This window comes from Lampetra planeri, chromosome 25 (genome assembly GCF_965212315.1).
Source record: "Lampetra planeri chromosome 25, kcLamPlan1.2.h2, whole genome shotgun sequence".
NCBI lineage: Eukaryota > Metazoa > Chordata > Hyperoartia > Petromyzontiformes > Petromyzontidae > Lampetra > Lampetra planeri.
The window spans coordinates 5,401,656-5,414,287 of NC_136131.1; the positions used below are offsets into that span (position 1 = coordinate 5,401,656).

At 45.7% G+C, this 12,632-nt stretch overlaps 1 protein-coding gene across 3 annotated transcripts in view; it reads right to left on the minus strand.

Moving 5' to 3' along the window:
• The window catches only part of LOC144727264 (paired box protein Pax-9-like), a 50,624-nt gene extending 38,222 nt beyond the window's left edge, over positions 1-12,402 (minus strand). Inside the window, exons 1-2 of one of the 3 annotated variants that reach the window (XM_078605969.1) lie at positions 11,973-12,402; positions 6,764-7,423 (exon numbers count right to left, since the gene is read on the minus strand). In XM_078605969.1, coding sequence (XP_078462095.1) covers positions 6,764-7,423; positions 11,973-11,976 — 664 coding nt within the window. In that variant the 5' untranslated portion in view covers positions 11,977-12,402. Of the gene's footprint in view, positions 1-6,763; positions 7,424-8,162; positions 8,312-11,972 lie in introns of those variants that run through there. The other 2 variants (XM_078605966.1, XM_078605967.1) reach the window with 2 other exon arrangements.
• Positions 12,403-12,632: the final 230 nt, after the last annotated feature.

A 12,632-nucleotide genomic window follows, 5' to 3' on the forward strand; every position in this document is an offset into this window, starting at 1 on the left:
TCCACCTGAGGACGGCTACTTGCGTTGTGGCCGAAAAGTCGTGAGAATTATTTTATTATGTTTTATTTTTATTATTTTATTATTTCCATTCTACGTGACTTTACCGAAAGAACCAAGAAGATGAACTCCTACGCCGTCTTCAAAACTTTACAAGTTATTCGGCGCTGCCCCTGGATTTCCAGTTGTGCACAAACAACAACTCAACATATTCGCCAAACAACACCGTGACCTCTTAAAAGTAAAACATATATATATAAAACAGCTGACGTTTTGGACAATGGCTCCTTCTTCATAGGACATGATAATCAGAAATTGACAAAAGATCAGTAACTGCCCACACTGAAAATGTGCGTGCAGGCTGGAAATAAAAAAAGAGTAGCCCAATGATAATAATAATATCGTTATTAATTGATATTATTATTGATAATATTATTATTAATCGGTCCCCGCAGAGGTGATTTAGCACCTTACACATGCAGTATGGACAAATGTGCTGTGACGGGCAAGGCGTAATGGGAATCAGAACGTGTATTAATACTGGAAGAATCCGATGAGCTATGAAGCTCTTTATCACAGGTGTTAAGCACTTCGCACTTGTCGCCTCCTAGCAATCACCTTGTGCGTGTGGCGTTCATTCCTCGTACGGTCCCACAAAGTCAGACTCATATTCTTGGTTCTTTTGGTAAAGTCACATAGAAGGGAAATAATAAAATAATATACATATAAAACAATAAAAATTCTCACGACGTTTCGACTGCAACACAAGCAATCGTCATCAGGTGGATTTCCCTTCTACGTGACTTTACCGAAAGAACCACGAATATGAATCCCTGCAGTCACGAAAGCTTTAAGTCAACAACTTTTTTTTATCCTATTTTGGCAAAAGGATAACCGTCGTTAGGAATAGGTAGAGTTCGACACGCCTGTAAAAGTTCGCTGTCAACTTGTGCCCGCCATGTCGGCTCGTGTACAGGCTTCGAGGGATCACTCTCCAACGATACAAACTTCGTACTCCCGCGGCTATGGGGAGGGTGTGTGTTTTGCTTGTGGGAAGCCGTGCTTAGTTTGCTGGCCGTCTTCAGTTTGGTTGCATGCAACGTACAACGACGCAATGCCCCGATCCACAGATCCGACGGAGACATCACAGCAACGATGCTCTGCTACCACTGCCGCCTGTCATCTGGGCTTCACCACGTGACTACATCGGCAGCCGTACGAAAGGAGACGTTCGTTTTCCTTCCCCCGCACCTTCGATTAGCACGTTTGGCAACGTACGGTGGTGCGAACGAGGTTCAATGTACCCACGTACATACTGCGCTACGGAACCGGCGACCCGGGTTCGTTTGCTGCTCACGGACAAAACAAAAAAAGAGGCGAATATTTGTACCGACCCTGGCCCGGCATCCCTGAGGTCGACTCAGATGTGTAAAACGTCAGCACTGGGGAGACAAAGGCGGCCGAGCGTGGTTGCTGGCCACCCACCTCCTCGTGTGCCGTGTCGGCTCGCTACAACACGTGTCCCAGCAGTCTGTAATTTATGTACAAGGGGCATATTTGTCTTTGAAGCTTCATCACCCTCGCTTCAACTCACGTCTCGTTATGTCTTCTCCATGGACACTGTCTGTGACGTTCTAATTGTTGGTATATTCACGAAACCGGCACAAACTAAGCTGCTCTCTTCTTGGTTCTTTCGCTAAAGTCACGTAGAAGGGAAATAATAAAATAATAAAATCAACCATGCTATTATTTTATTATTTCCCTTCTACGTGACTTTACCGAAAGAACCAAGAAGATGAATCCCTGCAGTCACGAAAGCTTGAAATCGAAATTGTATTATGTTTTATTTTTATTATTTTATTATTTCCCTTCTACGTGACTTTTACCGAAAGAACCAAGAAGATGAATCCCTGCAGTCACGAAATCTTGAAATCGAAATTTTATTATGTTTTATTTTTATTATTTTTTTATTTCCATTCTACGTGACTTTACCGAAAGAACCAAGAAGATGAATCCCTGCAGTCACGAAAGCTTGAAATCGAAATTTTATTATGTTTTATTTTTATTATTTTATTATTTCCCTTCTACGTGACTTTACCGAAAGAACCAAGAAGATGAATCCATGCAGTCACGAAAGCTTGAAATCGAAATTTTATTATGTTTTATTTATTGATATACGTGGACTGTATATCTAGAATTTGAGCTTTGGTAATTCCCCAAGCATACTCCCGCAAGGGAAGAGGTCAATCATTCAAATATGTAAACGATGACTGCACTGCGCGTCTGAGTTGTAATGCGGGGGAAAAAAACTGGTCGACAGTTGTGTCTTTGTTTTTACCGCTGCCTGTTTCTTGTCGGGATGGTGCTCTGTACTGATGATTTCTAGTTACGATGAAGCTGGTCCATAGTTGAGTCTTTTCTTTCACTGCTGTTGGGTTGGCCCCATTTTCTCAAACCATTCAGTCGGTGGTTCTAAATGGACAAACATGGTCACACTTGTAGTTATTTTTGGTTGGTGGTTTGGATTAGGCCGATTCACATGTGTGTGTGTTTTTTAAATCTACCAACCAGAAAAGCTCGGATATACATATATACATACCAATATATAGTGGCCATGCAAAACGATCCACGTAAATTATACAATTTTTATCTACGTATGTACTTGGTATATTTACCGTTCATATAAAATCATGTTTAACGAGTCCACAATTATACCCGTATAAAGAGGCAATTAGATGTTTTAATGATACGGACGACCCCCTAAAAAACGCCGTATCACCACCGTCACATTTTCTAACCTCGTAAAAAATATATTATCTTTGATTGTAAGAGTTTTATAATTTTACTTAATGTTAACAGCAATAAAACTGTAATTTATAAGCGTGATATATTTTCATTGCCGCCGATGGATCATTGCTTTACGACTTGGGCCACCACAGTAAACTAACCCACGCTTCATTTATATATTTGAACAATAGGCGTACGCTAGAACGAAACTAAAGTGTGTCGTTACAAGGCGCGGTGAGTATTCGTGAGTATATTGTACTACACTATTTAACACGCCAAGGTTTTCGCGACGAAAATATTACGGATGTCGAATCGTACGAGTACAAATGTGTGTGTGTGTGTGTCGTACACTCCTCCTCCACCCGACACAGCCAATTAAATAAAGTTGTCACGCGTTGAACAAATGTGCCGTTTTATTTCTGCTCTCAGCGCACCGCCGGTTACTTTTGGAGAGCGATCCACGCAACATTTAATAATTGGGTACTTAGGCGATCACTTATTAAGACGTAAATAGATCACTGATCCTAATAATATAAGCGGTTTACAATATATGCATTACCTAAATGTGTACTTCGCGGACTATAGTATTGCTATTGTTAAAAACAAGGATTGTCCCTAAACTCATTTAGCATGTTTTACAATGATTACACTCACTATACTATTTACCAAACATACCCTCTCAAAATTCGCACATCGTAATAATTATTCCTACGCACAGGTAACGCACGCACATAGCCTTTTTTTTACTATAATTTGGCCAGTTAAAGAAAGTTGTTTCAAATGTTGCTGCTGGAATTCAGCCGACTGCATGGGTCATGCATTATCACAACGAGATGACGCAGAGGGGCTTGAACTGATGGTAAAATTGCTTAATATGCCGGCTTTTAGAGACCCCCTCCCTTTCAAAGATGCACTGCTAACATTCGGCACCTTTATATAACAATTGTGTACAGAAATTACACCTATGGGGCAAGCCAGGGTTTCCCAAACTCCAGTCCTTTGCGGCTCACCACCACGTTACGTAATTCCGCGTTCACCAATTGAATCCCTATTCAAATACAAGTTAACTCGGTCCAACGAAGCACGCGCCCGATTGTTAGACACGCTTACACGCAGTTCGCTACGCAATTAACGCTGTCTGCGTTAATAGAGCCGATTCAAAATAAGATCAAAATCTGTGCACACGCGTTCCACGTGCACGCGGATAGCGCTAAAGGCTTAGCGCGTCACGTGGGCCGGGTTTAACAATCATCAGGCGCGTGCAGCGTGGGCCGAGCTAATAGTAACGTGGAGGAGTACAATGGTCAACGTCGCGTGGTGGTGGTGAGCCACGCGGACCGGCGTTTGGAAAACCCTGGGATAGATATTTACAAAAAACAACATCGCTAATATTAACATTGTTGTTGTTATCGTTATTAAAGTTCCACTTCTAAGTAACACTGAACGAGTTCATATATACACAAAGACAAAGATCCCCTCCCCCCGTATAACCTCAACAGACTGTTGAGGGCAAGCGCTGTTATCGAGTAGTAGCACCTATGAAGGCCGGCACGGCACACAAGTAGGGGTGGGGGTGACCAGCACCACGCCCGGCCGCCTTTGTCTCCCTAGTGGCGATGTTTACACACCGCACCAGGTACACATTGGAGACTGAGTCGACGTACATATTGTTCCACACACACAAGTAGTCCGTACTGAATAACCACATGCGTGTCAAGATCATTATTCTCCACTGACTTCGCACCCTCTGCCTCTCGTTCCCTCGTTAAAGTCAATAAATACCTGCGGCCCGCTTGTTTCCCGTCGTGCAGCGGCTTGCGTCAGATGCCCGTCGCAAGTTAAGCCGCTACGTAAACCAAAATGTTGTTTTGCGTTGTATATATTCTTTAGACATACATACATACACACATATATATATGTGAGAGACGTGTTCGGCTTAGCAGCGGTACAAATTTGTGGGGGGTGGGGGGGGTTTCAAAGTCCCCGGCCGATGAGATCAAGAAAAGTAAAAGGCGTTGTAGGATATATGTAAATATGTGTTTTATTATACTTAACAAATGCTCCTGGAAAATAACATTGGTCTGGAAGGATCCTAGACTATGAGCAAAACATAAAAAGTGCAGAACTTTGTATTAAGTGGACAGACGAAGCCAGTGGTCGTTTGTTTATTAATTCCAGTTTTTGTTTTATAATCGCGCCTTAATCGCTGTGCATAAAAGCATTAACCAACGTTTTCCAGCGAGTGTACGGTCAACGTTAAAGACTTGTAAAATACCCAGTGACTGGGGGGTTGGGGTGTAAGCCAACCCGCCGCTCTTCCAAAGCAACACAACAACATTGTTGCGGCCACAATATTTGCACACGAAAAAAATGTTTGGGAAATAGGGATTATATTGGAGGTGTAGATTTTTAAAAAATATATATATATATGTTTTCACGCTTCAGTTAAGTTACCGTGTGCATTGCAAGAATACATCATCTCTCATGTACGTGTGAGACGCGTTCTTTCTAAAACGCCTGCGACCCACGGCATTCCGTCCACCTCGCTCTTGTCCGTGGTATTCACTCAAATAACTTTGCGTGAGATACTGACGCACAGTTTCGTCAAACTATTCAGATCGCTCGCGGAACTGAATTCGCCGTCGCCACGGATTCCCTTGTTGTGCCCATCGTTGTATCAGCCAAATCCACATCGATGTTCAGTCTCGCGTTTTCTCATTACGCGTCCAACAAATAGAACTTGCCTTTCACTAATTCCTCGTCGTAATGTTCCTGTTTGTGCCTGCTATGCGTGATACACTATGTGCTGTATTATCTAACGAACTTCGTGTGTATGATGAGTATTAATTCAATTGTGGCTTGCGAGCTCGAGTTCATCTCAAGGGGGCTCGCGTGTGATTGAACCAACACGTGCTTTCGTTAATAAATGGCCGCCTACGTTGTCAAAGCGCTCGATTCACAGCCGTCGCTTTACGAATTCCTCCGGTCATAAGTACACTCAAGCCCATGATGTTCGTGATGATGATGATCATCATCACCATCACTCGTTCAAGGTCGCTAAATGAGCAGGCCTACTACCACTTTGGTGGGAAGTTAACAGTGGACGTGTTGGGTAGGAAGGGGACTGCACCTCCGTGTTCAGAACACGACATCGTTGTTCGCGGTTCTGCGCTCGTCTGAGAGAGGAAGGGACGCATTGACATTCCAGCCCGGGTGTGACTCCACTGCTAGATGACGGCTTTACTATTTGATAGGGGGGCCCATGTGGTGATAACTCAGATTGATTGGGACCGATCGCGAGCAATGAAGACAAAGACGATGGCCACTGACAGACACTCTAATCATCTTCCAGAAGGTTCTAGGAAGCTTAAATGTGGCACAAATATAGTCGCGTCTACGCTTTTCTAAGCAGAACAATAATACGTGTTTTGAGTTTGGACCAGATCAAACTCGCGGCGCGGAGGATTTAATCGGTTTCACTCATAGCGCAGAGCCAACCTAGAGTTCCGCATCGTTCCAAACTTCGCGATAATCGCTTACAAATACACCCCCCACCCTCCCACTTGTCAGTGAATCAAGCACAGAATTCGCACGCCGTAGAGTGTGACGCGAACGTCGATAAATAGCGGGGAATTGCCCACCAGTGGGGGCGATGAGCAAAAGAAGCAAAACACTTTGGGGCCCAAGCAGTTCAAAGTGCCCCGCCATTCATTTGTGAGGGGGGGGGGGAAATGCCAGCGCATGAAATATCAGCTGAAATTAAAATCCTCATAAATATAACAAGCAATTTTTCATTAAACAATGCAATTCCTCTCTTTTGTCTATCTTGTCTGCAAAACAATATTTCTGCTTAGCCCCCCCACCGCCACCCCCTAATAAGCTATAACCACCGCTGCATGGCTACCAGCCACGTGCATCCCACGAAGTGAGAACGTGACCCACGCTACCCAGCGTGCAACAGGCGCGCGGCGCGACTCACCTTGCAGGGCGGCCCGGTATCCCAGGATGTCGCTCACGGAGTGCGACGAGGGCCATGCCCTGGGCATGCACATGGAGCCCATGCCCATCCCGACCCCGACTCCTACCCCGGGCATCGCGGCGGGGCTGGGCACCTTGGGAGCCATGGCGCTCGGATACGCGTAAATGTGATTGTACGGAAGGGCGCCCGACGGGGTCGACTGCCCCTGCTGCTGCTTGGAGCCGTCGTAGTGCGAGGAGCTGCCCGCGTTGGGCGGCTGCGACAGGTTGCCGATCTTGTTGCGCAGGATGCGGCTGATGGAGCTCACGGAGGGCACGTTGTACTTGTCGCAGACGCCGTCGGCGAGCAGCTTGTCGCGGATCTCCCACGCGAAGATGCCCGGGTCTCGCTGCTTGTACGTGCGGATGTGGTTGACCACGTTGGGGGTGGTGACGCGCGGCTTGCTGCCGCCGATGGCTCCGGGCAGGATGGAGCCCGTCTCGTTGTAGCGAGCGAGGATCTTGGAGACGCAGCCGTGGGACACGCGCAGCTGGCGCGAGATGTCGCACGGCCTGATGCCCAGCTGCGCCATCTCGACGATGCGCAGGCGGATGGCGTTAGGCAGCGGTCGCCCGTTCACGAAGACGCCGCCCAGCTGGTTCACCTCGCCGAACGACTGGTCTGTGTGCGTGTGCGTGCGTGGGTGGTGATGGTGGTGGTGACGGTGGTGATGATGGTGACGGTGGTAACGTTGATGATGATGGTGACGATGGTGATAGTGGTGATGATGATGACGGTAGTGGTGATGGTGATGATGGAGAGGAGGGTGATGGTGACGATGGTGATGATGATGTTGATGATGATGGTTATGATGGAGAGGATGGTGACGATGGTGGTGATGATGATGGTGGTGATAATGGTGATGCGCGGCGAGAGTTATTGGGTTGGTTTATGGTATTTAAAAAAAACTGTAATTTGTTTTTAGCAAAATTGTTGAATTGTTCAATAATACATATTCATAAATAACAATTAGTGCGTTCGTCAAAAATAAAATTGTCATGATAATTAGTAAAAAAATAATAATCATAATCGAACATTAAAATTGTCAGTAAAATACGTACTCGAAAATTATATCATCATTATTATAATAACCAATAATAATATTTACTATGACAAAAAATTTAACAAATTTACCAACGTTAAAATATTTGTATCGAACAAAATAAATCTTCAAAAGAAAAGTCTCCATTTATCGCGACGTTAAACCTATCCCATTAAAATATGAGCACAATAAAATATAACCATCGTGAAAATTAAATAATCATCATCGATCGCCATCGCAAAAATGAAAGTATTAAAATAACACAAAGAATGAAATCATCATCATCATTAGCAATCATCCATCAGGTTCACTCCGGACCTCTCCAGGTCCACGCTGCTGCTGCCATCACCGCCGACCGCTGTTGAAGGTGTTGGGTGTTGGGGTGTTCACGCGAAATATCTGATCGTGAACGACAACACCACTCGCTGGCCTGCTCGCGTGCCTCGATGCTAATGCGGGCGCACATTCGACGGTAGGCTATATATTTACACCACACCATAACATTAAACAAGGACGAAGGCAAAGATCACCCGTATAGCCCTCGCAGACTGTTGGGGCAAGTGCTGTTAGCGAGCACCCGATGAAGGCCGGAACGGAACACGGGGGGGGGGGGGTGGGTGGCCAGCAGCACCACGCCCGGCCGCCTTTGTCTCACTTAGTGGCGATGTTTACACACAGCACCAGGTATTCATTTGAGGCCGAATCGACCTAGGGGCGGCCCTAGACCGGTTCAAATATTCACCACTTGTTGTTATTGGTCGTGAGCGGGAATCAAACTCGGGGCGCTGGGTTCGTAGGGCAGTGCGCTCGGTCTATGCATCCTCAAATAAATACCTGGTGCGATATTAAAGCATCGCTACTGGGGAGACAAAGGTGGCCGGGCGTGGTGGTGGCTACCCACCTCCTCGTGTGCCGTTTCAGCCTTCACAGTTGCTCACGAATAGCACTTTCCCCGATAGTCTGTTAAACGCTCTATGGGGGGTATTTGTCTTTTAATAGTACATTTTCCGGTATGAATTACGAAATAAACATATTATGGAGGACCTTGATTTGTTGTATACTATTTATAAGCATTTAATGATTTTTATTAGCGGTGCCCGGAATAAGAATCGCATGTTTTTATTCTAAGATAACTTCTGAATAATGTCAAGAATCGCATTTTTAACAAATCTCAACAGATTCGTCAATAACATTGCATTATAACAAGTGACGTTTCAGTCAATGGCCCTTGTTCATGGCAGAGAGATTAACTTCACGGTACAGCAAGATCAAATGCATTGGTTTTATTTTCTTGAAAATTACTGGGTACATTTTGCGCGATCACAATTTTTGTCATGAGAAGCCCCTATATATGAACTAAATACAAACTCTCCATATGAAGAAGGCCCATTGCTCGAATCGTCGCCTATCGTACATTCTATTTAAGGCTGTGTTATCGACGACTGTGATAGTCTAACTCTAAATCTTAAGCAACGTTCTCATTATCGGTCAACAGACAACCCGACATTTGAAATTAACGTACATTCTGCTATCATGCGTATTCGCACTAATGCAGATTGGTTAACGTATACGCGTAGGAGTTTAAGATTGATATAGTCTCCGTTTTATTCACATCCATTAGGTAAGTAAAATCCACACTTGTTAAAACGTTTAAAGAAATTAAGTGTTATTATTACAAAAAAAATTGTAATCCCACGCTAAGGCACTTGACCACCCAAGCAATATTGTAGGGATTTCTACCAAATTATATATTTGATACAATTCTTTGAAAATACTGTTGCAGACTCTTGTATTAAGATCGTTCGCATTTAAATCACACACCGTGGAGTGTATGTATATATATGTGTGTGTAGTGGGGAGCCGTAGTGCAGTGGTTAGTGCCCTGCGCTACAAACCCGGCTTCCCAAGTTCGATCAACACCAGGGACGATTAATTATCCGAACCTGGTCCTGATCCTCCCCTAACTCGACTCAGCCTCATATGAGTTCTTGGTGCGACGTGTAAACATGACCACTTGGGAGACAAAAGGCGACCGAGCGGGATCGCGGGCTACCAAATACGCACGTGTGCGTTGCCGGCGTGCTAACAAACAGTGCTTTCCCCAACAGTCAGTTAGGGCTATGTGTGGTCTTTGTCCTTGTGTGTGTGTGTATATATACAGTGGGGAGTGGTGGCGTAGCGGTTAACGCGCTGCGCTATGAACCTGGCGACCCGGGTTCGATTCCCGCTCACGGCTAACACCAGTGACGATTATTTGAACCGGTCTTGGGCCCTCCCCTAGGTCGACTCTGCCTTAATGAGTACCTGGTGCGGTGTGTAAACATCGCCACTGGGGAGACAAAGGCGGTCGGGCGTGGTGCTGGCCCACCCACCCCCTCGTGTACCGTTCCGGCATTCATAGGTGCTCGCTAATAGCACTTGCCACTACAGTCTGTTAAGGCTATACGGGGGATCTTATATATATATAATAAGGAGGTTAAACAATTGTACACACCCTGGCGTGCTGTTAACCCATTTTGCCGAGTAAAATAAACGCCACTCACTTCAAATAAATCCGGTCAGAATAAACAAACCTCGGGCGATCTGAAGATCTAAACCATCTCTTAAAAGGAAAGGGGTTAAATAACTCCTAGACATGCACTACTGTTCGATGCTCTCCTATAAATAATGTGAGTTATTACTAAATAAATAACTGCTCAAAGCACGCGCAGCCTATATTAGGAATTACTGCAGGGGGACGTTGAATACCAGAAAATTATTCGACTGTTTTCTGTGTTTATTAATTAATCATAGCGTTTTATATAGTTACATATCAGAAATCCGTGTATTAGTAGCCTACAACGCAATACTCGATGTCAAATCCACTGCCGGATTTTGGCTTTCCCAGAAAATATATAGATAACACTGCCATGAATTAAGAAAAAACTGACACGTGCGTGTGTATATATATATAAAAGGCGACGTGTTCGAATATTACTCTAATTTCATAGCAGAGTATTTTCGCCTATTATACATTATTATTTCCAATCTATGGCAAATTATTGTTTCCGAATGTGTGTTCAATTATTTGCGCTGGTGGCCCACTTGCCAACAAATTGGTTTAATACACCGAGAGAATAAGTTCTGGTATTGAATAACAATGTGTGGTGGACACGCGGGCCGTTTCCGTCCAATGCTTAGGACCCTACCACCTTTAATCAGCAGTGCGCGCACAGCACGCGATACTTTCAGACAGAAGAGTTCGGAACGCGTGTTGTTGTCGTTATGATTATTATTATTATTTTGGGCCTTCTCACATCCATCTCGCTCATCTAAATGTATTATTCATCACAAACGTCGTAGCAATCAAATATATAAATAGTAGTATTATTCTTCTTGGTTCTTTCGGTAAAGTCACGTAGAAGGGAAATAATACAATTATAAAAATAAAACATTAAATAATTCTCACGACGTTTCGGCCACAACGCAAGCAGCCGTCCTCAGGTGGAGAGCAGGTTTGTAGAGTAGACAGAGTCTGAATGACACACTCCAGGCTTGGAGCGACTATTTAAGCTGGGATGGAGGGGGGAAGGGCGCCTTGACAAAATAATTTGTATTATTTGTATTATTATTGTGAATTACAGTGGCATTGCCTTTCAACGATAATGCCCCGCGCAACCAAGCCAGCCTACCAGCAGAGTTCTGACAATTGTCAGATGATTAGAAATTGAAACCAGGACGTAGAGGCGTAAGCGTGTACTCTCGTGTTAGTGCCGTGCTTCGAGAAATCCCTATTACAGTACAACCAAGCCAGCCAAAACAGCGTTACGGAGAGAGAAAAAACCGAAATCTAGTGATGAAAATTTGAGATCTGGGAGGGGGGCCGTACAGGCGCTCCTTGTACTCTGGTGGTGGTGCCTCACGCCGATAATTCCCTGCACAAGCAAGCCTATCAGCGGAGCGCCGGAAAAAAAAAATCTCGAGTGGCGAGACATCGATCCGTGCGGCACGAGGCTGAGCGATTACGCGCGCGTATTTCGCGGCGCGTGTGGATTGTTGCGAGTTTGTACGTAGTTCTCTCTCGCTCGCGGATGGGTGCGTGCGTGGGTTACACGAGCCGACGGACAGCGAGCGAAGCAGCAGCCTTACCCATTGACAGCTCCGTCGTTGCGCGTGGTGCGGCGTTAATCCTCCGAAGTCACGCGTCTTCAACTCTCCTGTCGGTTCACTCCGCGCAACACAGGGACTTGGCGTGGCCTCCTCTGCGCTTGTCTCTCCCCCAGTCTTGTACTCATGGACACGTGTGCAGATATATGTTCGCCTGCTGCTGCTGCTACTATCGCTGCTGCTGCTGCTGCTTGTTGACGCTGCGTGAGAGAATTCTACATGGATGGGAGGTAAAACTGATCCCAGAGTGGCCCGCGAATGCTAACTTGATGAATCGGTGTGCGTCGGCGCGCGCTGTCAGTTTGACAAACTGGGCTCCTCACGGCACTAAGCAGCGCGCTCCCAAGCCGTGCAGGAACCCCTAATACGATATCCTATAAGCCTGGCTGCCGGGGGTACCTGATATAGCGCTTGAGAGAATGTCGTTAGCTCACCCACCCCTACCCCGCCGCCTACTCCCCCACTTCCCCCTTACTCCCCCCTACACCCCCACCCCGGACCCTCCTCCTTCTCCCTCCTCCCATACCCTCCCTGGCCCACCACCACAGACCGCGCTCCCCCCATTCATTCAATATTCATGTGCGGCCGCCGCTGTAGTCACAACGCCCAACCTTCGCGGTTGGCGGACGTGGGATTTGATTG